We start from the raw sequence: 25,912 nt of genomic DNA on the forward strand, positions 1-25,912 counted from the left end.
GCTGGTGCTGGCTGAGCGCGTGTGTAGACTCAACACCAGAAAAAGCGTGGATAGCAGACTACTGCAATGGCTTGCGAGAACACCAAAGTCGAGGTGCAGCCGAGAGCCGGCGCGGGAGATGTCTAAAGAGCGTCTGATGCACGGCAAGGAACACCAAGTTTCGATCCCTAACGAGAGTTTGATGGCAGCCGCCGCCGCAAGAGCTGTGTCGATGGAAAGGTAGTTGCAGCGTTAGAAAATTGTACAGGAAAGAGAGAGAACAATAGAGGAAGAGAAAGTGCGAAAGACGGCCTCCGTCGTGCTCGGGGGGTTCAGGGCTTCAAGTAGGCATTCGAGCGATTTGGGACAGCAGCGGGCCAAAGCTTGGGTTACGACGAGCCCTAGAACAGAAAAACAGTTTACGCCAGAGCAGCGACGAGTCCGGGGCTGCCCACTGTGAATGAACCCTGGGTCTATGCCGGCTGCTGTGTCGGGTCTGAGGCGTATCAAACATGACATATTGACACTTCCATGGCCGCCGCCACGGCCTGTACGTGCAGCAACAACCCCTTTGCCGCACCGTCCTGCGTCGACGCTGCTGCGATGCCTAGTTGTCTCTCTTCTTCTCGTAACAAGCAAACAACTCGTGGTCCATCTCTTCCATTGCACCGTGAACATGCGACGTACAAAGAGGCGCATTAGCCGCTGCCTGACGTTGATTGCCCTGCGTATCTGCGCATCGCCACAAAGAGCACCTGCGTCTATTGGGGACGACTTCTGCTCTCTGGCAGTGATGCGCAAACAATTGCAGCTTATGCCGTCGTTCACGATGTAGTATTCTATAGATAGTCGTTCTACACGGCTGTCCTGCAGTTCGGTTGCATGTGGCTGATGTGCCGATCTCTTGCAGGGGTCCCTCATAGGTCGGCCTCTCAGGAACGCCTCACCCTGGTCGGCTCTAGATACGCGAACGCTGCCAGCATCACGTTAGGCTCAAAATATAGAAGAATCATGCTTTTGTAACTTTCATGACAGCTCGAGATATACAGAGCCGTCCACCATTCGTGAACGGCGTGTGGAGACTCATAGCCCAGATCCAATCCTCTCCACTAGTACAGAAATCAACTCCAGAAACACCGACACATCATAAAACGCCGATACAGAATGCGCGAAGGGTATGAGTACAGCTGCGCAAGGGCAGATCATCACGCCTTGCTCTTCTTCTTCTTCTTCTTTTCGCCATCCTCCTCGTCCCCTGCCTTTCGCTTCTTCTCCTTCTTGGACTTCTTCTCGGAAACCTCGTCGTCACCCGACTTCTTGGACTTCTTCTTGTCCTTCTTCTCCTTGCGCACAGCCTGCTCAGTCGCAGCTGCGGTGACGCCATCAGCCATCTCAACATCCTCGGTAGCAGTTGCGGTGGGGTCTTCAATGCCAATGTCAGCCAGAACCGAGTTCATGGCAGCTTGCATGACCGCCGCGTTCTTAGCAGGAGGGGCACCGGATGCGTAAAATTCAATGCGCTCATCGACCTGGCGCTTGAGAGCTTCACCGAACTTGGATGTTGGAGTCTCAGAGAAGTTGTCGATTCTGGAGGCAATAGAGCACTTGTTGGCAAGGAAACGCGAGATTCTTCCCTTTGACTTCTGACCAGTGCGGCCGATGAACGAACTGTGGTAGATCAGACCGTACTTGGGGGTGTTTCCCTTGGTCTTGAGAGCTCTGAACAGAGCCTTCTCGGCACCGAGGATCTGAACGGTACTGGCAGGGTATTTCGAAAGGTTGGTCAAAGAACCGGCCTTGGAGATAAGACGCGCACCGACGGTGTCACCGATCAGGGCAGCCAGGTTAGGAGCAACCTGGTTCATGCGGCTTCCAAGGTAGTTGCTGAGCTGCTTGCGGTAGGCCGCTAGAGAAGCGGTTCTCTTTGCGAAAGCCATAACAATCTCCATGTCAGCTGCAGACAGATCGCGACCCATGGAGGTCCTCGCAGCGTTGATGATTGCTTGCGCAACACTCTCGTCGTCATCGACGACAGCAGCGAGCTCGTGGAGGTCCTCATCGCTCAAGCGTGACTTGTCGCCAATCTGCAAGACGACCTTGGCATATTGTTCGTTGCTGTTGACAATCTTGGCGAGCTCGGGGAAGTGCCAGCCTGAAGAAGTACCAGATTAGCAGTTGTTCCAAGTCTTCAGACATGGAGGAAAATACCATAGTTCTCCCTCAGCCTCATGCAGAAGGTGTTGAGATCCTTGTCGATCTGGTCGAGCGTTGCGATCGCCTGGATGATGTGGTTGTCCTGCTTCTGAACGCTGCGCTGCGAGTCAGTATACATGTCGCGCGCATTTCATCCTGAGACATACCTGAACTTGACCTTTCCTCGGGAGTAGGCGTGTCCCAGACCGAGGATGGAACGGTCAATGTCACCCGGCTGAAGCTTCTTGATCAGCTTGCCGCTGTGCTGGCGCAGGCCACGGAGCAGATCAGAGACGACTTCAGAGGTGTCGCTGGTTTCGCAGGCCAGGTGGGGGAAGGCAGACTTGATGCTACCCGCCAAGTTCCTCTCGCTCACTCCGAGAGTGATGGTCTTCTTCTTTCCAGCCTTGGGGAGGTTCGTCTCGAGTGTGGCCCGCAGGAAGTCGGACATGATGCCTTCTGAGACATCGTTGATCTCAGAGAGCGCATCCTGGGTTCCCTGGAATGGCGCAAGGCCGACGAGCTCTACCGTCTTTCCAAATTTATCGAGGTCTTGCACGGCCTTCTGCACTTCGGCGAGGCGGCTGCCAATGGTGTCGGGCTGGAGGATGACCTTGAAGACGGCATAGCCGACAGGACTTTCGTGTAGCAGATAATCTACACTCATCGTGGCGTTAGCTGGTGGCGCGCAGATATTGCGATTTTCGTGCGCGACGGGCTGGGAGGTTCGGCTGTGGGAGGTGGTCGGTCGCGATGGAAGGTCGCAGCTTCCAATTGAACTTTTTTGCGTTCGGGGTCCGAGCTCCAACGACGCTAGCAGGCCGCCCGCTCAGAATTCAATGTTCAGAGAAGAGGGACGCGACAGGCACGCGGAAACTGCATCTTGCCCCGCCACACACTTTGCTTGATTACTGCACTGTTCGATACCCGCATAGATTCTGTTCACCATGTCGGCCGCACAACTACTCAACCCCAAGGCTGAGTCGAGGGTACGCCACTTCTTCGCAGCGCAGAGACACCGCTAACAAGGCACAGAGGCGCGGGGAAGCTCTCCGTGTAAACATCTCGGCTGGTGAGGGTCTGCAGCAGGTATGGAATATCCGGAGCGGATAGATGAGCTTGTCTGACTCTGGTATTAGGTGCTTGCATCCAACCTGGGACCCCGCGGCACACTGAAGATGTGAGCATCAACAATCAATCGTTCGGACAGGAGGCTAATAAGTACAGGCTTGTAGATGGCGCCGGAGGAGTACGACCACCTGAACAATATATATGGCACGTCTGACCATCTCTCTAGATCAAGCTCACAAAAGATGGAAGCGTTCTGCTCAAAGAAATGGTATGAGACCGCCCTGCAACGATGTCTGCAAAAGCTAACCGCATTCCAGCAAATCCAAAATCCCACTGCCGTACGTTCTACCCCATTCCTTCTCGGATCGCGACTCAAACAAGCCAGGTTATGATTGCACGAGCAGCAACAGCGCAGGATGAGATCACAGGCGATGGAACAACATCGGTGGTACTTTTGGTTGGAGAGCTGCTGAAGCAGGCCGATCGCTACATCGCCGAGGGTCTCCACCCACGAGTGATAGCAGATGGTTACGACATCGCGAAGACGGAGTCACTGAAGGTACAGACATTGGGAAGCTGGCTCAGTGAAGATTAGCTGACCACGTACAGTTCCTTGATGAGTTCAAGCTCACCAAAGAAGTCGACCGCGAACTTCTCCTCTCTGTCGCGAGAACGTCGCTATCCACCAAGATCAACAGCTCGCTCGCCGAACAATTGACTCCCGATATCGTCGACGCCGTTCTGGCCATCTACCAAGCGCCCGCGAAGCCCGATCTACACATGGTTGAGATCATGACCATGCAACATCGCACCGCCGCAGACACACAGCTCATCCGAGGTCTTGCTCTGGATCACGGCGCAAGGCATCCGGATATGGCCAAGAGGGTGGAGAACGCATACATCCTGACTCTCAACGTCAGCTTAGAGTACGAAAAGTCCGAAATCAACTCTGGCTTCTACTACTCGAGCGCAGAACAGCGGGAGAAGCTCGTCGAGAGCGAGCGACGCTTCGTGGACGAGAAGCTGAGGAAGATTGTTGAGCTCAAGAAGGAAGTCTGCGGAGACGACCCTAAGAAGGGCTTCGTGATAATAAACCAGAAGGGTATTGATCCGCTCAGCTTGGACGTTCTTGTCAAGAACGGAATCTTCGCATTGAGGAGGGCGAAGAGGAGGAACATGGAGCGTCTCCAGTTGGTTTGCGGCGGTACGTCACAAAACAGCGTAGACGACATGACACCCGACGTCCTCGGATGGGCAGGTCTGGTTTACGAGCACCAGCTGGGTGAGGAGAAGTACACATTCATCGTAAGTGGACCTGGTAATTTCAGAGGAGGCATCTACTTACAGCGAACAGGAAGATGTCAAGGAGCCAAAGTCCGTCACTTTACTCATCAAGGGCCCAAATACGCACACCATCGCTCAGATCAAGGACGCCGTTCGCGACGGTTTGAGGAGTGTGTACAACATGATCGTCGACGGAAGCGTCGTACCAGGCGGAGGTGCTTTCCAAGTTGCATGCGCGGCTCATCTTGAGAGCGAGCAATTCAAGAAGACGGTCAAGGGTAAAGCAAAGTGGGGTGTCTCAGCTTTTGCAGACGCTCTGCTTGTCATTCCAAAGACCCTGGCAGCCAACTCAGGTCATGATATCCAAGACTCACGTAAGTATCGCGTTGCCTCCCTTCGTTGAACTGTACTTACTAGGTGACAGTGGCTGCACTGCAAGACGAGCATGCCGAGGGTAATGTCGTTGGTCTGAACCTTGCAACCGGAGAAGCCATGGACCCGACCCAAGAAGGTGTCTTCGATTCGTTCCGAGTTCTGCGTAACGCCATAGCGTCTGCCACCGGTATCGCATCAAACTTGCTGCTATGCGACGAGATGTTGAAGGCACGACAAATGGTAAGTAGAAGCACGTGCTATGCGATGGCCGAAGCTAATTGATGAACAGGGACGACAACCTGGACCTGGCGGCGAGGATCAATAATCACGTCGCATTATCTCTGGACGATCAGATACGCCACCGCAGCATTCTTGCCGGCGCACCGTTCTAGCCACATAGAAGCCCAGAACAAGCGGACAGCTGGAGGAAAGGCTACATCGTGGGTCACAACTTGATCCGCGCGGGTGTTGCATGCCGACTGTCTAAATAGATTAAAATAATACGACCACGTCACATGGCCAAACTAGCTCTGTGGAGAGTGACTGTGTTTTATTTTCTGCTTTCTTCTTCAGAGTCAAGACTTGCTACTTGTCAAGTCGTCGCGTAAAGAGACTTCGTTCGCGAGGGAGGGATGGGTTCTGCACGCTGAAACACGTGCAAAGATTCCCACCTGGGCAATACTGGACCCCTATCCGGCCATGCCGACCAGGGTGATTTAAGCTTAAATTTAGCGTTCGGCTAGGACGGATGCTGCTCTGGTGCGGGGGCATGGCCTCGGTAGCGCAGGGCATCGTGAAGTTGGGAGAGTGCTGAATGTGTAGCGACAGCAATGAATACGTGTCTTGTGGGAAGACAGGTCTCAAGACTCCTTGTACTGTATTTGCATGTCTACATATTCTGAATCAGCGATGCACTTGGCGTGCGAGAGATCTACAACAGACCCATCAATAGATCTCCAGGGCGTGCATGCCAAGCCTGTTGGAAACAAGACGGCCAAAACAGCCACTGTCGTTCACTCGCTGGCTGGTAGCTCGAACTCTTGCTTCCTTCCCCCTCGTTCGCGCTCCGATGGCAGTGACAACGTAGTCATACCATACGCTCCTTCCACACTCATTCCCTATCCGGCGACGCAGCGCAACCGATACCCGCATTTCGATTCCACACACTCCCTCGGGCCATGTTTCGATATCGACGTTACCGCGCCTTTTTAGTCTTCGCTGTCATTGCTGTACTAGCGCTATACAAATTTGGGGGCTCGACCGCAGCATGGAGAGAAGCCGCATCGAATGCGGTTGGGGCAGCCGGCCTGAAGGGCGACGCTGAGGAGGCTCCGCAGGCGGACACGAAGCCGCGCCCTGCTGTGGCGCACGAGACGAGGAGTCTGAAGCTGGATGTGCCCGCTGCCAGCACGTCGCATTCGCTTCAGACGCCACCTCCCGTAAAGACTCCGGCTGCATCGTCGACATTGAGCCCTGCTGTCACAGAGCAGCTGCAGAAGCCCTCTATCCCTACACCCATCCGACCGCAGCCTCACGGCCAGCCCGCTATCGCGAACCCTGCATTAGAACCATCATCGATCATCGATGCGATCCACTGGACGAAGCTTCCGGAGCATTTCCCCGTAGCCCCCGAATCGCTCATCAAGCTGCCATCGGGCACGCCCAAAACGATACCAAAGATACAAGCCAAATTCAAGGAGGAAGATGACATAACCAAGGTTGACAGGATTGCAAAGCTGGATAAGATCAGAAGTGTGGCAAAGAAGTCATGGGAAGGATACAAGGCGAACGCCTGGCTCCACGATGAGCTACGGCCACAGTCGGGCACTTTCAGAGATCCTTTCGCACACTGGGGCGCAACGCTGGTCGACGCCTTGGATACTCTGTGGATCATGGGACTGAAAGACGAGTTCGAAGAGGCAGTCAAAGCGGTGGACAAGATCGATTTCACCACCACCCCACGCGCAGATATTCCCTTGTTCGAGACGACAATTCGCTATCTCGGTGGGCTGCTGGCTGCCTACGACTTGAGCGAAAAGAAGTACAAGAACCTGCTAAGCAAGGCAGTGGAGCTTGCCGAAATTCTCATCAGCGCCTTTGACACACCGAACCGCATGCCAGAGACATACTATTATTGGAGACCCGATTTTGCATCCCAACAGCACCGCGCCAGTTCACACGTTGTTCTTGCCGAGATAGGCTCCCTCTCTATGGAATTCACCCGACTTGCGCAGCTTACGGGTGAGCACAAATACTACGATGCTATTGCGCGCATCACGGATCATCTCGAAGAATTCCAAGGCAAAAGTCAACTCCCCGGGATGTGGCCTACATACCTGGACGCTTCTGGGTGTGGGAGACAATACATCGATTTGCCCCCTCAAGAGCCTCTCAAAGCTCCAGCAGATTACCTACATGATCAGCTATCGGCCCAGGCCGATCCTGCTACGCCTTCTCCTACCGAGGAACTATCTCCGGACGGCAAGAAGTACGTGCCTTTGGACTTGCCAGAGCCAGTCATGCTTGCGTCAGACGATTCTCCAGTCGGCTCGGGCGCAAAGGAAGAGTCTATAATCCCTGGAACGGCCGGGAAGGCGCAAATCAAGAACTGGGACAGTAGTCCGGTGGAAAGGCGACAGCTTGATATCGACGGATCTGAGCCACCAAAGGGGGCGCTCAATGCCCAGGAGCCCACCTCGACCTCATCTGCCTCCAGCACCAGGCCGACACCCCCAGAATGCATACCCCAAGGATTCACATCGAGCTCCAGCTATGGCCGCGAAGAGTTCACGCTTGGCGGCATGTCAGACTCTACATACGAATATCTACCAAAACAGTACTTGCTCCTCGGTGGTCAGATCGAGAAGTACCGGTCCATGTACGAACAGTCGATGGACGTTGTCAAGAAGCACTTGCTTTTCCGACCGATGCTTCCGAAAGGGGAAGACGTTCTGTTCTCCGGCAAATTGAATGTCCCGTCTGGTATTGACGATGCTAAAATTGGTGACCTTACCGCTGAAAACGCGCATCTCACCTGTTTTGCCGGTGGCATGTTTGGCATGGGCGCAAAGCTATTTGATCGCCCCGATGATCTCGAGATCGCGAAGAAGCTGACGGAGGGCTGCGTCTGGAGTTACAGCATGACACCAACCGGCATCATGCCGGAGTCGTTCGAGGTTGCCCCTTGTGAGGACAGGAAGGACTGTGCGTGGAACGAGACTGCTTATTGGGAGTACATCGACCCACGGTACGAGTCTCGAATGGAGAGTTACAAGGAGCAGCGCAAAGTATACGAGTCGCAGATTCACTCTGCTTCATCGTGGTACGAAGCGCAACTGGCTGCTATGACCGCACTACCTACACCTACCCCAGCTGCTGCAGTTGAAGCCAAGGCCACGTCTACCATGGTATTCGCTGATACGCTAGATAAGCGTCAACTCGCCGGGCTAGTGGATGATGTGGAAATTGCACACATGCCGTCTGCTTCTGCGAGCGCCCTGCAAGATCACGAATCGGTTATGGGTGGGGAGTCTGAGGAAGGCGAGGGTCCGCCAACCAAAGTTCAACCTGCACTGAACATTGCGGAACTTGCGCCGCAGCCTGATCTGACTTTGCCAAACTTCCCATACGTCTACTCGCCACAGCCAGTCCTGGACCACAAAGACTTCGTCCAGAACAGGATTCAAGAGGGTCGTCTGCCGCCCGGCGTTACAAGGATCGGGTCAAAGAGTTACATCCTCCGGTAAGTATCTGAACCCCAAAACGTATCTTAGCTTGACAACTAACATCTTCATAGCCCCGAAGCGATAGAGTCTGTCTGGTACATGTACCGCATAACCGGCGATCGTCACTGGCGCGACGCAGGTTGGCGCATGTTCCTTGCCATTGAGCAACATACGACCACTGAGTATGGTAACTCGGCCATTGACGACGTTACCAAGCTAGTGCCCGAACTCAGCGACGAGATGGAGAGTTTCTGGTTAGCGGAGACACTGAAGTACTTCTACCTGCTGTTTGCAGAGGAAGATGTGATTAGCTTGGATGAGTGGGTATTGAATACCGAGGCACATCCTTTCAAAAGACCTACATAGATGATACGAGTGGGTTTGGATAACTATCCAATGTTTCTGTATGGAGTTTGAGGAGTTGGTATCATCGTGACTGCAATGGACAGTCTTCATCAACATACAGTATCTTCAAGTCTCGCAACAAAACTTGTGAGCCGAGTGCAGTAACGTTGGTACTATACAGCACCCCCAAATAAGGACCAAGGGCAATTCAAATGACGTTGTAGATTCCTGGACGGCATGCTGACACGCATTCTATCTTACACTTCGGAGTAGCAGGTACAATAGAGGAATGAAACTAAGAGGCCAGGTTCCGAAATCGTATCTAGACAGTACATAGGGCCAGCCCTAGCGTAATGAGAGTAGACAAACGGGCTACCAAATTCTTCCTACCTCCGCATCCTCTCTCGACTCATACTACCGGCTCTTGTAGAGATGTCTCCCGATATCTCAGCGCTTCTCACTGGCAGTAAGCTGAGAGTCGATTATATGCTGGGAATGTCGAGCAGCATCGTCGCCTGGAAGCTCGACCGGGGGTAGATCCACACTCTTCTTGTCACCGAGCTCCTGTGGGGCTATGTTCTTCGCGTCCATCTCATGTTTGGGGCCTTGGTGTGGCATTTCGACCATTGCGCTCCTTCCATCAACCTCTCGTCGCTCATCTGCGGGAGCTTCAGGTGGTTGGCCAGGCTTTTTGTTCCGACGGAGAAGCAGAAAGACGGCGGCAGCGATGAGAGCGAGCCCACATACGCCGCCGACTACACCACCAGCTATAGCACCAATGTTGCTCTTGCGAGGCTTACTTGCTACACTAGGCGACGGCGTCGAGGATGGAGACGTCGATGGTGTCGCAGATGGCGTTGCAGAGCGGGACGATGACGATATCTCGCTAGGTGGTGTACACGCGTCGATGCTGTAGTAGACGAAGGACGAATTGTGGCAATCCCCTATGCTCGTGAACTGGAGAATTGTCGATGAGCATGGCACAAATTCTTCGCTATCGGCTCCGTAAATCGTAGCTGATATGGTCAACGACTGAAACTCATCGCAAAGTTCAGGACTTCGCTCTTACCACTGCAGCCTGGGTCTAGTCCGACGACTTGGAAGCTTCCGTATTTGCCTTGGTCCGCAAGCCTCGTGCAAGTACCATTGGGCTTGTTGCAAACGTTCAGTATGTCTCATGCAGCTCGTATAGTAAAACTTACATAGCCATTCTCCGCGTCGAGGCTCTGGAAGGCGTTTTTGCACTGGCTATCTGTGAACGTCGCAATTCTCGAGCTAGAACCAACTTGAAGAAGAAAAGCGATAGGCACAAGGCTGAAGGTCATCAAAGACTTGAAGCTCGAATACGCCATGATAGTGCAAATGAAAAGGGCTTGCTTGATACGAGTGCCGCTGATGGCTTGCTTGAGTCCGGAAGCGTTGCAGCAGGAGAATCGAGAGGTGGGCGAAAGCATATTGCTCGTAAATGCGGCTGACTTGTCTGAATCCAGAAAGTTGCTCCATCTTCACAGGTCCAGTATGCGATAAGAAATGATCGCTGCAAAGAAATAAGCCAGCCTGATCACCCCTGTCGCTGACAGCCTATCGTAGTCCGGGGAAGCACACATACGTAGGCGAAGAGCTAGCCCGAGAGCTGAACTCGAGCCGTACAAGGCAGTTCTGTAGAGAAGACGCTGCATCCGGCGCTCAATCAGGATGCCGTGATACCGAACTAATGCGCCACCAACCCCATGAGATGCGTGTTCATTGGCTCCCGCAGCGGTTGGCCCCGACACGGCACGCTCCCGGCTTTAGTCGACGTAGCCTTCTCCCGCGGAGACGGTTCGCAGTAATTAATGTCATGTCATCTGTTCAGCTTCGTCAGCCTTAGGCATGATGTGAGCAAACACATCGTGACGAAGCAGGCGACTTACATCCAAGGCCGTAGAATACGAGCGGAAGAGCGATCTTGGACCCCCGACCCGCCATTCGTGTCTGGCATCGGATCGTCATTTTCTAATTGTAGCAAATGTGCCCTCATTTTATTCAGAGCCTCGTCCAAAAATGGAACTTGGTTGTCAGAACTAATGTCGAGGAGGGTAATGGCTAGACAGCCTCTTCGTCAGGTCTCCACCGACATGCGGTGTGAGGAGGAGTATAAAGTCTGTCCGATCAGCTCGGGAAAGTCCTCAGATCAATCCAAGGTTCACAGAGAGAATCATATCCAGACTAGCCATCATCATGCGCGCTTCAGTACTCGTTGCACTATCGTCCTTTAGTCTCGTGGCTTTCGGCTGCACCACAGTGACCAAGGTCACCCACACTTACTATGGGCATGTTAATAGGTGAAAACCCTGGCTACGTATTCCCAACTAACAGTGCTCAGGTACCCCGATAATGACCCTCCAGGTCCGGCGACTGCCTACGACTGCGGCCGTGGTTTCCAGGCTGGTGGTACGGGCACCTATGCCGACCCCCTGACATTTGCCTCTGCCCCTGGCGAGTTCAACCAGTGTGAGATCATATACGATCCGTACACGAAAAAGTACTTGCGCTTCGAGGACTTCTGCGCTCAGTGCGACACCGACTGGAAGGCTAGCCCGCGCATCAACCACATCGATCTCTGGACTGGCAGTACCACTGTGAATGGTGGCCAGGAACAAATCCAGTGTGAGAACGATCTTACGCCAGCAGAGAGGAGCCAGACTATCGTGAGACAGCCGAGGCAGGGTCTCCCAGTGGACAGTAAGTCGCGAGCCATAACGAGGCTCTGCGAAGAGGCTGACATGCAATATCAGCGACCAAACTGTACGTCAAAGGTGCCAGCCCGGCCTGCCGAACCAGCCACGTCTTCCCCAGTTACAACATTGGCGACTATTGCTAGGCTCCATAGAGTGCTTTCCAGGTTCCAAGAGTCTCAGTGCGATTGGTTCGATGGACTCGGTAACCTTACAGTCATTTCCGTATCATAGTGAATAGAAGAATGTCAATGAGCTTTCTGAAGTGGTAATCCGGATCTCTTGGCTGCAAAGCTTAGTACATTGGCATGTCATCTTCGTGTTTGACCCTATGGACGTACCATGCTGCATTCTTCCTCGCTTGCGAAGCTCGTCGGCTTCATAAGTGTCAAATCTATTGGCAGGGTAAAGAGAGGGACAGTGTATGTCCCGACACGCGTCTGATTAGCATTATCCTGATAGAGGGTGCATTTGGAAGACGTGTTTAAAGCAACGGTGTTGGTTGTAGTGGTGGTGATGCATGCTGAGGAACGGTTACGCCGCGTTGGCGCGTTCCAGAGGCAGCGCGATTACGTGGGCCTAGCCCCTCAGATGACGCGCTGGACACCGCGCTGCATCGTCGACTCAACCACGACACACAAGCTCCAGTTTGGGAGCGTACGCGTCAACCTTTGTCAACCTGTCTTCTGATGGTATCGTCTGAATACCCTACTGTGTATGTACATGAAAAGACGAAGCTCGTCCAATCCCGGGGAGAATCGCGCGACCGCCTAGGCAAACGCGACTCACTTCGCGGAGAATTGCGCAACCAGTATTTTGTCCATGCTGAACTTTCTGATCATAAAGCTGACGATGAGCGCAGTAGCTGAGAGACCTGTGACCATGACGAAGACCGAATCGAACCCTCTCATGTACGAAGACAGAATGGCACTTTTCTGCGGGGAGTCCGCCATTTTGCGCAAGACGAAGATATATTGCTCAGAGTCGTGAGCGATCGAGGTGGGCAGTCCTAGCTCTGAAAGCTTGTCGGACATGGAGTTTGAGAAGACCGACCCTGCGAGCTTGAAGGAGTCAGCATTGGGAAAGGAGGTCGGACGAAGGCTCAACTTACGGCGACACCGATGGGCATACCCAGGCTTCGGAGAAAGCCGTACATGCTCGCGGCCATTGCTGCGTCTTCTGGCTTGGAAATAGCCTGAATGCCGACATTGAGACTTGTCAGTACCATGCCCATACCAACTCCTAATACGGCAAGAAGCGCTGACGTGACAACAGTTGTTGAATCTACGTCGAGCATAACCTGCAACCCGCACGCAAGTGTCGTAACCATCCAGCCACCCCAAATCGCCCATCGGAATCGTCCAAGACGCGTCGTCAATATCGAAACAATGACGGAACTGGGAACCGTGAGGAGGACGACCGGTAGCATGTCAATACCCGCCTGGGTAGGATATCTCCCGCGAACACTCATATCGTAGAATGGCCAGTAGTACAAGGTCGTGAAGAGCTTGATATGTGAGCTTGTATCTGGGTGATGACTGGATGGGAACTTACTAGTAGGCCATTGATCAGCGCGTTGTAAAAAGCGGCGATTGCGCTCCAGCTTTCGAACACTGCCAAAGGCAATAGGGTGTGCTCTTTTCTGTACCATTGCCACAGGAAGAACGCAACGATTCCTGTCATCCCCGCAATGATAGGTGCAAGAGTCGCAACTGAGTCCCAGGGATGCTGGATGCCGCCCCAAGAGATTCCAATCAACAGGCTCGTCATGCTGCCAATGAAGAGTACTGCGCCCAGCCAATCCACCCGCTTGAGCTTCTCCTGGAATGTGAGTTTCGCCACCGCGTCAAGGCGCACGAACAAGATCGCAACAGCGAAGCCGATAGCGCAGAATGGATAGTTGATGTGGAATGCCCATCGCCAGGATGCGCTTTCCACAAGCTTACCACCAACTACGGGTCCGATGATGGACCCTATGCTCCAGCATCCGAGAACCATCGCGAAGTATTTCGGGCGTTGTCTCAGCGGGACGATGTCGCAAAAGATGACTTGTGTTAACGTTATAATCCCACCACCACCGATTCCTTGGATGCATCTTCCTCCGAGCAGCTCAGTGAAATTGTCTGCGACCGAGCATAGTATCGTACCTGGATTGTAGAGGCATGGTTAGCGACCATCCACGACACGAAATGGCATTCAGACTTACCGACTGTGAAGAAGAGGAGCGAGGTGATGAGGAGCTGTTGCCGGCCGAAGACAGCGGATATCGATGCGATGACCGGCTGGAAGATGGCAGAGGTGAGGAGGTACGATGTCCCCGTCCAGAACGCTTCAGCCGAAGTGCCATCAAGCTTTTGTGCTATTACCTGTGGAGTATGTCAGAACTTCCTTACGGCACTGAGCAAGAGGATGACTGACCGGTAGTACCGTGACTAGGATCGTGGCATCCAGCGCCACCATCAATGATATGAAGCTTAGACTGATCATGATTACCAGCTCCTTCTTTTGTGGCTTCCATACATCGGGCATCTGAGTCTCGCCTCTCCCTCCAAAGTTCTCCAAGGACATATTGTCGGTCATCCACAGCGAGTGAGGAGATACTGGATCTTTGGCAGACGAGGCTGTAATGTCTCTCGAGAATTCTTGCCAATCTTTTAGTTCTAAAACAGTCAGTGGAAAGTCCTCGGAAGCCTGAACTCTTGCTGAGGTGTGCCAAAGTCCCCCAGCATTGGACACAAGCGAACTTTATGGGCTGTGGACTCAGCCATCGACACCATAGCACTACGAAGCGCCATGCACACTACTGTACGGTGATATAAGAGTTCGGATGTACAGCTCTGCTGTGCGATATGCTTACCTGTGTTAAGCCTGATGTGGTCGTGTTTCCACGCACCACCAGGCTCGCTGTATTCATCGGTGGGCGTACTGCAGGAAGAGTCCCACTTGTCAAAGGTCGTCTCGTTCGGATGACTGCCGGCCGTCATTGGGGGCGAAATAGGAGGAACGAGGATTGGGCAAAAGGCCACTTCTCTTGGAGACAGAGTAAGTGATAGGGTGGCCTCGGAGTCGATTGGGCAGTAAAGACCGGTGCCGATCTAGCTTCAGAAGTCGAACTCTGGTTGGGAGATTGGTTTACAGCGAGCGCCCGCTTCTATGGTCGAGGCTCACCTAAACACATATGCAGCTCCCGGATTGTAGTTGCGTAGTAGGCATTGAACATTGTGGCACTAATTCACGATGTCGTTGTTTTTCCTTCGCGCCCAGGCCGACCGCATGTCTGAACGAGCTCTCCCAAACCTACGGGAAAAAAACAACTTGGTCCCCTTAGGGTAACAGCCGTGGCGTATCTTGACACGGGTGGTTGTTTTGATGATCGCTGCAAACGGCCAGCGCGATCCGGCTTCTACGTTGACACGTGCTCTGAGCCAGTCGAGGCCCGACTTCGTAGAATCGCACACTAAGGCAACTTGAAGGACCCAAGGCGCAGCTGATGTGTCTGGGGCTATCTGGCACCCACTTCTATGCTGTCAGATAGTAGCCTCAGCCAAGCCTTATACCAGCTCGACGAATCATGTCGCTCATTGTCAGCACGGCAACTAGTGTTGGCCTTGACTTTGCGCAGCGGGGAAGCGCATCTACCACTGCACTCCCGCTGTGCTGCACAGTCCAACATGTGGCTGGCCTGCCAAAAGAATGTGGGGGGGCCGTACTCGAAGGGGCGCATAAGCCTCACGGACACCAAGCGTTTCCGAGATCCTCGCCTAGGGGCTTTTTGCTATTGAGAACCGTCCCAACTGAATAACGGTACCGGGACAAGACCCGTGTGCGCTTCAGTATGTTTTGCAGGATAGAACGTGCACAGCCTTTCTCCTTTCAGACCATGGTCGGTCGCCGTACCCTCTCGCTGACTAGTAACCGAATAGGAAACATGAAGCGAGCTAAAGAAAGTCCACTGCAAGGCCGATCAATCCTATGGAAATTTCCGTCCGACTTCCAACGCCCTACGCGTACGCAATTGACATCAACAAGTCTCTGATGGCGTATCGGTTGGCTTCCGGTATCCCGATGTGTTCATGCTGGATCCTGCAAGTTCTCATCTCGTTGCTTTGTTCAGAATTCTTGCCACAGTGACAATACACAGAGTCTTTCAATCTCTTTACATTGGACATATCAACAACCAAAGAAGGTGGCATTGTATTCAGAGCCGCTACACTATCGTCACCAGCCTCTTCGGACTTCTTTATCTCCGCATCGGGAACCACCTATTCGACGAGTATCATGCCAAACCATAAGACTACCAACGACACAATCCCCGACTTTGAGCTCATCGCTCCCTCCATATGGGTTTATGATCCGCGGCTACCATTCCGTGCTACACCTTTCTCGTCGCAAAATAGTGTGGCACCGTCACTTATTCTGCTATGCACATGGACAGGAGCCCAGAACCGTTATATCGCCAAGTACACAGCAGAATACAGAAATCTTTTCCCTTCATCACGTATCATGGTTATCACGACTTCCGCGAAAGATCTCTGCTTCAGAAACTCCGCACGCAAACAGTGGCGCATGAGACCCGCCATCGAACGCATATCCAGCTACCGGTACCTGGCTGCTCAAGAGTTCAATAGTGGGATACTGCTACACGTTTTCTCTGAAGGAGGAAGCAACAAAGCCTGCGAGCTAGCAGAGGCGCACTACAGGTTCACCGAGAGACGGCTTCCGGTCTCAGCCTTGTGTTTAGACAGCACACCAGGCCACCCACGCTATCTACGCTTATGCGAGGCCCTCAACAAATCACTACCTCAGATACCGGTTGTGCGTCACATTGCTATACTATTCGTCAGTGTAGTGCTGGGCTGCATATGGATTTTGTACACCGGTATCAAAGGATACGAGAACAACGTCATCAGTCGGACTCGAAAGCGTATCAATGATCCTATCTATTTCGACCCCACAGCACCACGTTGCTATCTTTACTCAAAAAGCGATACGCTTATCGCTTGGCAAGATGTCTACGAGCATCTGGAAGAGTCAGCATGCGCTGGTATGCCTGTCACTGAAGTGCTGTTCGAGAAAAGTGGGCATGTCGGACATGCGAAAGAAGAGCCGAGACGGTACTGGGATGCTGTTTTCGCGACATGGCAAGACGCACAAATCATGGAGAAGGAAAACGTATATGCCAAGTTCTCCGAATCAGAATTTCTGGTGCTAGATCTGCCGAAATTTCCGGACTTCTCCAAACAGAGATGGAGCAACGGCGGATTTCAACGCATTTCCTGTTGAGCTGTATTGTGGGGAATGGGGAATTACTTCGCTGATCGCTCCTACCTGGTTCCGATCCTATTCCACAAATCTAATTTCTTTGTCTTATAAAACGAGTTCTTCGCAATGACACGCCTCTCACTACTTCTGCTTTCCCTTTTGAAGCCACACTAAACACCGCATATGGTGGACTGGCCATTGCAGAAACGTTTTCTTTGTCATACTTTCGTGTCGATCATCAGCTCAGCGCGACTTCCAATGTTCAGCTAGTCCTCAGATTTGCACACACCTGGGCATCCAGGACTTCTAAGGTTACCGTTGAAGGATTTATGAAAATGCAGATCGATAAGACATTGAGGTGGTACACCATCAACCGGGTCACTGGGCCCTTACCGCTAGTGACTATCGCGGCCGGATTTGCCTAGCGTAATATCTAGCGTGGAAGTGGCTTTCAGCCTGACGCTGCGTGGCTGCACCTCACAGCAACAACAACAACTTGTTCCTTGGCGTGTCTTTCAGATTAAATAATCATGCTGCAGGTATAACATCGGTACGCCGATGGCTTCGCTGCACACTGATACCCAAAGGCTTCCTTGCGAGCCATCATCAGCCCGCCGGAGGCTCCAAAGGACTCGTTGTAGGCTGCCGTGTTCGTGGCCCCCGGGTCGGATGATAGAGCTATATGAGACTGTCTGCAGTCAGCTGTCGTCATAGTATGCGCACAGCCTGAGATCGTTTTGTCAAGGCCAACCCAAAGCTTATGTTCGGCCGTCAAATCTCGATCGGCTCAGCCACCACCTGCATGACCCAGCGAACAACACATCAAGAGTGCCACACTTTGTGTCAGGCTGCAAAGTGGCAAAACAGAACCGATAAGGTCTACTGGACAGTTGGTACTGCATGTAAGATCTATTCAGACCCCAGATCAAAATAGTTGCAGCACTACAAAACTGGTGTGTGAAGTGAAGCCTACTTAGCCTCATGGGTACTAGACAACCCCCTGGAGATCTATGATGCACATGTGGTATCATCCCCGGAAACAGATAATGGCGTACGGGTGGCATTGAAGTGCACATCCATGCAGATGTGAAGATTTAAATGACCAGTACAGATCTGCGTTGATGGTGGGATGGATGACACCTGGTCTAGTATTTACGTCAAAATGGTCACAGCACATAGATGAGCTGCTATGAGGCGGACGAGTGTTCGATCATGTTGGTGCTCAGCAAAGCCGAAGTTTAGGTAGCGGTTTAGATCAATGCAAGGTGAACACACGTAGATATATACATATAGTTGTCCGTCCAAGTAACGCGGACGTACGCTACCACCTTCCCTGTCTATGAGCAGCCATCAACATGACCTGTCTCATTTGCTGCATCTGTGTTTCTTGTAACTTGCTCAATGTCATCGTCGAGTAACCTACCGCAGGTCTGCAAGCTAACAGCGATAATCCATCGAACCACCGTAGAGCCTCCCACGCCTCCTTTCTCCATTCGATGTTGCTGTCCCCCAGAGCAATCTGATCAGTAGCTATCTTCCCTAGAACAGCCAGCAACGAGGGCAACGGCGGTAGTCCAATACCGCCTTTGTATTGTCTAGACCGAACAATCTCCCGAGTAACGAGTACGATAGACTTGTATGCGTCGATATGAGACACCCGTCCAGCTACAAATAGTCGTTGCACAATATGATCGCACTTAACCATCATAGAAGCGTCGATCCACTCCGTCTTGTGGTCACAGTCCACCCAACGCCAACGACCATGCAATAGCTCGAGACAGCCGGGATCTTGCTCTTTAAAACCCGAACGGCTTATATTCAGTTCTTGCATCCACAAAGGCTTAGTATTGATGGTACTCCCCTGAAGCTGGCTTGCGGAGAGATGGTGATTGTCGATAAGCGAACGCAGAAGCGGGAACATGGAAGCGTGCGGGAAGGACATTATACCAGTATTGAGTACTTGGAGTACATGGTATACGTCAGGAATAGCTCCGAACTCGAGCAAGATCTTTGCCACTTCTTGATGATTGCGTTGGATTGCAATGTCTAAAGGATCAAATCGAGGCAGCCAGACATCGGTGCCCATAGGAGCTTCTGCGACACTCACGATACCCTGTTCCAGGAGAAAGCGTATGATTTCGATATTGCCATCACGGAGGATCTCGTGATATGCGGCGAGAACTTCCGGGTCCACCTTGAGCATGTGCTTCGGGCGCTGGTCTTCCTTGAGAAAGTGCTTGATGTAGTTCAAGTTATGGCTCTCTATAGCAAGGCGGAGGAAATCAGGTCGATCTCGTTGCGCGAGACGAACGAAGCGTGTTCGTAAGAATTCGATCAACTTGTTTGCTGCTCGCAGGTGATACCCTCTCATGGCTGCCTTGATGGCTTCTATGATGACGTAGAATTTGTTTTCGCACCTGCACTCCGTTGTAGTCTTGGAGGAAGCATGGACAGGGGCGTAATGTTTGCAGCTTTCGTTGTTCGTCTCCAACCCTACTTTCACTTTGGCAAGCAGATACTCGATCATTACACTCTTTCCTGTACTAGCTGCGGCCACAACTGCGCTAGGGAGGTCATGAACGTGATAGTCGAAGCGGTGTTCGAGGAAGTCCGTGGTGTGGTTCAAGAGATGTGCGACAGCTTTGAAGTTGCCGACTGCTGCTGCGCCAGCTAGAGCTTCCCAAAGGGAAATTTCTGGATCGACAATCCGGGGAGAAGCTGCTACTAGATCTTTTTTGAGCCAGATGGCAAGACCTTCTCTTAGTCGGTCACGCGGGGTAGTGGCTACGACGGCTCGGACGAGATCCAAGATGTACTGTTCCCGAAGCTCAATTTCGTTGCCGTCAGGTAGGTTGAAGCGCATAAGAATACCAACGAGCTTGTTGATGAATGCTGGGTAAAGGTGCAAGTAGCCATCTTGACTCCGAATGCGGTTCAATAGGTAGGTCTCCGCATGATCGACCACGAACTGAAACGGAGACTTCGCTTGATGAAGCTGTAGGCCGACCAATCTCATGTAAGCTAGATACTTATTGATTGGAGTCTTGGCGAGCAATTGGTGGTTTAAGACTGCGGCAAAAGACCCTAGTATCATTAGTGGTGATAGGCGAACTGGCACCTTGGAGACTTACTGCAGACGAGACGCGTACGAAAAACTTCATCTAGAAGATTAGCTTCAGAGTAATGCTCTAAAATACTGGTGAGTATTTCAGAGGGTAGCCCGAGAAGAAGCATGGCTGAGAGCGTTTGTGATCTTGCGTCTTTGCAACAGCGAATTGAGCTACGTGGATCTAGGCCGTCTTATGTAAACCGGAGTTCATCGATAGAAGAGAGAATCGAGGATCTGACGACCGCTGAATGCGAAAGATTGCAATAGTAAAAGATTGGGCCAGCAGAGGGGATTAAAGGCCAGGATTTAGTAACGTGGTGGAAAGTTAAGGTCCGACACTAGTGGCAGTGGGTACCTAGGCAGCCTAAAATCGTAAGACATCGAGTGAATGCCTACCTCTGTCAAATGACCAGGTAGTGTGATCTTACAGTCGCAGTAAAGGATAGTCTTCGGCAAATACGATCACTTCCCAGGTCATCGTCATCGCAGCAACATCTTTGCTTCGATTACTTAGATACTCCTCGAGAAAAACACCAGCAGTATCGAAACAAATATCCACTATCCATCGAGAGTTCTCAGCTCTGACTGTAGTGTGTGGCCGTGCGAATACTACCAAGGTTTGCAGTAATAGCAGTCTTCAATCAGTAGTGGCTCGCTCCTGTACTGTAGCTGCGAGGTCCTGAGAAGTGTTGCTTCAGGGTTTTGCTGATCACCATTGTTTCAACGCAACGGGCGATATACATATGCTCGTGACCGAAAGGTATGTCATTGGGTAGTGTCCCTGATGCTAGAGGTTCAGGGAGAGCGCGAGCTTCCTTATCGATAAGCGCTAGGAATAATCACCAATCACGGGCCAGTATCGCAAGATTAGGTGGGTCTCATTCTTGGCGATCTTCCGCTCCACGATCGCCGCTTCCTCCTTCGCTCAGCTTACCACTTGCACCTATCTAGGATGTCGTCTCACGGATGCGTAACAGCACTTGAGCATATCAGAAAATGCTTCATATATCAACTATTAACCGAAAACTTCGTTAAAGACCGATGGGAACGCGCCGACTCAACACCTCCAGTTTCGCCTTACGATTGTCTCAGTTCGCATCAATCTTGCCGATCAAGAACCTTGGCGCAGGTCCAGCGGCCTCATCCGAGTAAGAGAAGTGAGCGGCAGTGATAGTAAGCGTACCAACGCATACAAGATCACCGGTAGCACAGTATACCTCCAGGTCTTCGCTAGGGTAGTCAGAGATGCCACCACGGTTCTGGAGATTTCGCGTGTAGCCGAAGAGCACGACACCCTTGACCTGATTGCGAATAGTGGTAGAGAGTTTGGGAATAGCACCTGCGATCACGGCGGTACCCTGACTGTTGAGGTGTTAGACATGCCCTCAGGTTGGGAAGGCGTAATGAACAAGTACGTACCTGTAGCCGCCAGCAACGATAGGAGTGTCGGGACATTTCTGATTTGCTTGTTCAAACAGGCCCACAGCTTCATTAATCGCAGCCTGGGAAGTGCCGCCAGGCAGTGCGTTCGAGCCTAAATCAGCCGAGTATGGACCGCCAACACCTTGGACCCACACATTGCTGGCACCATAGTTGCGCTCAAGAGCACTGGCTACTGCAGGGCCTGTAGAAGCGCCCTGTCAAAGTGTTAGTGTTACGCGCCCTCAGTGGCATGCGGTATCTGACATACCATGTTGCCACTCTCAGTGGAAGCCCTGGCAAAAATGAAGATTGCCTCTGGACATGCCCCAGCTCGGCCATCCTCGAGTTCATTCCGAGTGGTTGTGCCAAAACCGAACTGACGCGCCTGTATCTCTTTCTCTGAGAATTGAGCTGCCGAGGAAATGGGCGAAGCCGCCGCCAAGGCAGTTATCATTGATAGCGTGAAGTACTTCATGTTGAGGTCCTGTCGAGACTGAGGCACTTGGGAAAGAGGAAGAAGTCGATTAGTGATGGTGCTGAGATGCGAGCGTGCTGTTCAGAAGAGCGGATATCTTTCACATATTTATCTCCTTCCTGGAATAGGGCGCGGATATTCGGCCATCGATCAGCCTTCACTAAGCTATGGCATCCTCGGAAGTAACAACGCAGCATTGACGGCTATTGGATCAGAGAGCTCGCGCTCCAGCGTTCCCATATCTCCACATGCATCCCCCCACGTATGACCTTTCCCGAAGGCACGCATTTGGCAGTGGCTGCAGAGTGTTAGGCTATAGTTGCGGGTTTATCTACGAGTCAGTGCCTTACAGCCACAGGTACTATTTCTCTTTTCACAAGAAGGAACGCTCCGCTGCCATGTCACCCGAATGACGTGCGAATACCAAGAGCGATCTCAGAACTGAGAGTGTAGAAAGCGAAGGGATCAGAGGCTCCATGGGCGGTCACCCTAAAGCTGTGGTGTAGGTACAAAGACAAGCACAAGGAACAGTCGTCTAGCGGATCACGGTAGGTGCCCAAGGAAGTCAGCCTAGGTTGGACGGCTCGGGCATGTGGAAGGCTGGTCGAGATCACGATCCCATCGTTAGAGGAGCTGTGATTCTTTTCGTTTGGAAGATCTGGAAAGGATCTGGGCCTCGGCTCGAGGGACAAGAATGTTGGAAGCCCTTCAGGGATGGCAAGCCATTTACTAGCGTCCGCACAAACACAGCGGTCTCCACTTGCCACCCATGTCCCGTGCAGATCATCATTGGCTCTTGGATCTCTCCAATCGCTACCGATAACCCCTCGCGACATGATGTACATATCGAGATGGCGTGCTTGGCAGTCAGTGAGGTTGCCGGTCCAAGCTGCGCGTTTCCTGTAGCTTCGGGTCTTTAACCTGGAACGGTCTTGTACTTCAGTCGGCGCGGGAGGAACCGGCGAACTCCTTTACACGCTGCTGTCTTCGCGCACATCAACGACTTTGTTATTAATTCAGTAGCAAAGCATACTTATTTCTTGACAGGCAGCAATAAAAAATCTCGATGCTGTCAATGCAAGAACTCTTATTCAACGTACGGGCGACTTATCGTTTGGTGACCAGTCCGAAATGGAAAACGCGTGGATGTGGATGCTGGTAAGCAATGGCAAGAATGCCAAGAGGGTACTATATTGTGGCGCGATATGGCGGGTGGTAGGACGGGTGGTGGTAGATGAGTAACAGTCAGACATCGTAAGATATCTCGCAGCCACAAACATCCAAGAAAGTGGCATCTTCACGTCGGAGGCGACGATAAGGACTTCAACCGGCAAATCAACCAAAGAAAAGGCAAGCACCTCATCCATCGGTCTGTTTAGCCGTAGACGTGAGTTGAGTAACGAGCATGGCACCGTTGCTGATGACATCCAAACGAGGGACGGTTTCTACAATAGCAGGTGGCTTTGAAGTATTGTTACCCAGGACGGATCAATGTGGAGGTTGTCCATGTCCGCGGACTCTGCAGCTGAGTTGTACACCTAAGATCAAGAAGAACGAGACAGATATCTGAACGTGGGATACATTAGGCAAGTATTATGAATTGACATTAAGGATAGCCGTAATGGGTAAAAGTCTCTGCCACTAAGTACACGCAGACCTCAACATCAATACCTCAACTTCCTTGTTCCTCTAGTCTTCTTGATCCACTTGGCATCCCTCTTGCTCAGTTCCACTGCACTCCTCTTCCTCTTCGCATCACCGCCACCAATATTGGCAGCAGTGATATTTCCACACTCGGGTGTTTTTAAGCTTTGGCCAAACTGATCCGCGGCCCAGATGAGAACACCGTTAGACCACCCGAAACCTTCCACGACCTCATACTCTCCGCCTCCACCGGCAGCGTTGGTGCTCTCGTCGGCATACTTCTCGAAGATCGTTCCATTGCCTTGCGAGTCAGGAAGTTGCGGTACTTCGTCAGTCGCGCCACCAGTGACACGCCATGTGCAGTACAACGAGTCAAGATAGCGTTGTGCGAGGCGGAGTGATAGGTCTTGCGTCCAAATGTAGTCTTCTGTTGATTGCTCATCATCTTCTTCGCTGACCTCGAGAGGGGTGTTGAGCAAGCCTTGCATAAGGATGTATTGGAGCGGTGGCCAAACGTTCGGCTCATCCCACTGCTGACCAGTCTGAAGGTTCGTCGCCGCAATCGCGCCGTCTCGAGACTCGAGAAGCTCTTCAACGCGTCCGTATACGCGCCTCATTGCCTTGGGGTCATTCTTGATGCTTTCAGGAGCAGCGCCGGTCCAGAAAGGATAGAACTGGGAGATCTGGAACCATATTTGTTTTCCGGCCGGCGCACCTTGAAGTGACAGGGGCGTGCTCGTATTATCGGCCAGGGTATAAATATTCTGACTGCTAGATGTCAAATTGTAGTCGAAGTAGCTGTAGTGCTCGGGTGACCAAAGGAAAGTAGTCATCGCCTCGCTACGGTCTGCTGCCCGACCGGCCCACTCGCGTGCAGCGGTGTAGTTGCCTTGATGGCGATGGAACTCAGCAATGGTGATCTCGTTGTAGTAAAGGATCGAGTTGAGCTCCACTGGAATAATCTCAATAGTGTTGAGCGAGCGAAGAGGGAAGAACGTATCCGTGACGGCGTCAGATGGGTTGGCTATCCAGCGTGCCGAATAATCCCATCCACTCTCTGCGCCCGAGGCCAGGTTAGAGTATAGTGTCGCCATCTCAGTCTCATTGAGCGATTTTGTTACGTTGAACTCTTCGCCCTCTTCGTTGAAATAGGTTGCATTGTTTGCAGTCACGTAGTCCTCGTAGTAAGACTCAGGTCGTGGCTGGGTGTTCGACACGGCATAGTGGTTCAGAGAGTAGTTCATACCGGCGCGTTCGAGCGTTACAGTACGGTTGTTCACCCAGAAGTCATACTCTTTCTCCAGAATAGGCAGCGCTCGTTCAAGAAGAGTATAGTTCTGGGTGTATTCGACGTAGACCCGAACCATCTGGGTAAGTAGTGGTGGCTGTGATCGATTCTCGTAGTATCGCCGGGCGCCATTGGGTACGAAACCAATGTCTTCGACAAGATCCAGGAAGTTTTCGATTATGTTCTCCGCAATCTGAGTAAAGGATCCCTGGGTACGGAGCAGACCTTCGATGATCCAGAATGAGTCCCAGTAGTATGGTTCTCTAAACCGACCACCAGCTACTACAAAGGTACGATTGACAGGAAGGAAAGAGTTGACGCATTCGGAGCAGTTCCCAGCCCCGACATAACGGCGCGTCAAGTCCGGCCATATGTCGATGACCTGACGTGTGAAGTCTCGAACGACAGAGCTGTTCACGTTCTCGAGGAAGTCTGGCTGAGTTTCCAGCTCATCGGTGGGTACTTCTTCAAGCTCTGAGCCGGCTTCACCAAAGTATTCGGAGAGGAAATCGTTGAGCGCGGTGTTGTTCTCGATTGGCCTTGAGAGTTCCGCGAATGCTGCGAGTACTTCGTCGAGTGGGCGCGTTGTTGGCCTACCATCAATGAGCCGTGATCCAATTCGACTTCTTATCTACAGTACTTACAAGTCAACAAACGTCTTCGAATCCGCAAACGGCCTCGCGAGTTCGATCTCGCGAAGTAGGTCGCCGTAGCAGTATATAGGAGAGTCGCAGGGTGCGATCACGCTGCCATTTATGAACAGCGCGTTCGCCAATGGTGCGCTTATAATGAGGGCCGTAGCCAACGAGCGCATTGACACCATGGTTGAGGATCAGCTCTTGTCAGCAAAGAAAGTGATGAAGCTGAACCGATGCATGGGTAAACGGTACTGCCTACTTAAGTACTCGGCCCTACGAGCCTAGTACGCAAGGAAACCTGCCATTCACCGAGTAGCTCGGGTACTTTGACCGGTTCGCACACGTACGTGGCTGGCCAGAGCACGACGAACGCGCATCGTCATCC

The 25,912-nt window shown here is 52.2% G+C and overlaps 9 protein-coding genes across 9 annotated transcripts; 3 read left to right on the forward strand and 6 right to left on the reverse strand.

The window, feature by feature from the left end:
* Positions 1 to 1,184: 1,184 nt before the first annotated feature.
* NOP56 (snoRNP complex protein nop56) lies at positions 1,185 to 2,839 on the reverse strand (the record flags this gene model as incomplete). Its single annotated transcript, XM_049375621.1, has 3 exons — positions 1,185 to 2,131; positions 2,188 to 2,288; positions 2,340 to 2,839. The coding sequence occupies 3 exons, from the start codon at positions 2,837 to 2,839 to the stop codon at positions 1,185 to 1,187; spliced, it is 1,548 nt and encodes a 515-aa protein (XP_049234606.1).
* A 280-nt stretch (positions 2,840 to 3,119) lies between these two features.
* On the forward strand, positions 3,120 to 5,227 carry CCT6 (T-complex protein 1 subunit zeta; the record flags this gene model as incomplete). Its single annotated transcript, XM_049375622.1, has 11 exons — positions 3,120 to 3,161; positions 3,208 to 3,261; positions 3,312 to 3,352; positions 3,400 to 3,421; positions 3,470 to 3,511; positions 3,561 to 3,581; positions 3,629 to 3,802; positions 3,853 to 4,548; positions 4,598 to 4,901; positions 4,952 to 5,142; positions 5,192 to 5,227. The coding sequence occupies 11 exons, from the start codon at positions 3,120 to 3,122 to the stop codon at positions 5,225 to 5,227; spliced, it is 1,623 nt and encodes a 540-aa protein (XP_049234607.1).
* An 853-nt stretch (positions 5,228 to 6,080) lies between these two features.
* On the forward strand, positions 6,081 to 8,993 carry J4E87_003999 (uncharacterized protein; the record flags this gene model as incomplete). The annotated part of the gene is made up of 2 exons (XM_049375623.1): positions 6,081 to 8,644; positions 8,699 to 8,993. 2 exons carry the CDS (start codon positions 6,081 to 6,083, stop codon positions 8,991 to 8,993), a joined length of 2,859 nt encoding a protein of 952 aa, XP_049234608.1.
* A 426-nt stretch (positions 8,994 to 9,419) lies between these two features.
* Positions 9,420 to 10,119, reverse strand: J4E87_004000 (uncharacterized protein; the record flags this gene model as incomplete). Its single annotated transcript, XM_049375624.1, has 2 exons — positions 9,420 to 9,858; positions 10,067 to 10,119. The coding sequence occupies 2 exons, from the start codon at positions 10,117 to 10,119 to the stop codon at positions 9,420 to 9,422; spliced, it is 492 nt and encodes a 163-aa protein (XP_049234609.1).
* Positions 10,120 to 11,280: 1,161 nt separating this feature from the next.
* Positions 11,281 to 11,835, forward strand: J4E87_004001 (uncharacterized protein; the record flags this gene model as incomplete). Its single annotated transcript, XM_049375625.1, has 3 exons — positions 11,281 to 11,288; positions 11,338 to 11,696; positions 11,750 to 11,835. 3 exons carry the CDS (start codon positions 11,281 to 11,283, stop codon positions 11,833 to 11,835), a joined length of 453 nt encoding a protein of 150 aa, XP_049234610.1.
* Positions 11,836 to 12,474: 639 nt separating this feature from the next.
* On the reverse strand, positions 12,475 to 14,218 carry J4E87_004002 (uncharacterized protein; the record flags this gene model as incomplete). The annotated part of the gene is made up of 5 exons (XM_049375626.1): positions 12,475 to 12,750; positions 12,801 to 13,196; positions 13,244 to 13,836; positions 13,896 to 14,055; positions 14,210 to 14,218. The coding sequence occupies 5 exons, from the start codon at positions 14,216 to 14,218 to the stop codon at positions 12,475 to 12,477; spliced, it is 1,434 nt and encodes a 477-aa protein (XP_049234611.1).
* A 4,674-nt stretch (positions 14,219 to 18,892) lies between these two features.
* Positions 18,893 to 20,045, reverse strand: J4E87_004003 (uncharacterized protein; the record flags this gene model as incomplete). The annotated part of the gene is made up of 2 exons (XM_049375627.1): positions 18,893 to 18,997; positions 19,059 to 20,045. 2 exons carry the CDS (start codon positions 20,043 to 20,045, stop codon positions 18,893 to 18,895), a joined length of 1,092 nt encoding a protein of 363 aa, XP_049234612.1.
* Positions 20,046 to 21,148: 1,103 nt separating this feature from the next.
* On the reverse strand, positions 21,149 to 21,957 carry J4E87_004004 (uncharacterized protein; the record flags this gene model as incomplete). The annotated part of the gene is made up of 3 exons (XM_049375628.1): positions 21,149 to 21,422; positions 21,480 to 21,697; positions 21,751 to 21,957. The coding sequence occupies 3 exons, from the start codon at positions 21,955 to 21,957 to the stop codon at positions 21,149 to 21,151; spliced, it is 699 nt and encodes a 232-aa protein (XP_049234613.1).
* Positions 21,958 to 23,621: 1,664 nt separating this feature from the next.
* On the reverse strand, positions 23,622 to 25,703 carry J4E87_004005 (uncharacterized protein; the record flags this gene model as incomplete). Its single annotated transcript, XM_049375629.1, has 2 exons — positions 23,622 to 25,482; positions 25,534 to 25,703. The coding sequence occupies 2 exons, from the start codon at positions 25,701 to 25,703 to the stop codon at positions 23,622 to 23,624; spliced, it is 2,031 nt and encodes a 676-aa protein (XP_049234614.1).
* Positions 25,704 to 25,912: the final 209 nt, after the last annotated feature.

The sequence above is a fragment of the Alternaria ethzedia genome, assembly GCF_023757985.1.
Source record: "Alternaria ethzedia strain BMP 0044 chromosome Unknown scaffold_7, whole genome shotgun sequence".
In the NCBI taxonomy this organism is placed as follows: Eukaryota; Fungi; Ascomycota; class Dothideomycetes; order Pleosporales; family Pleosporaceae; genus Alternaria; species Alternaria ethzedia.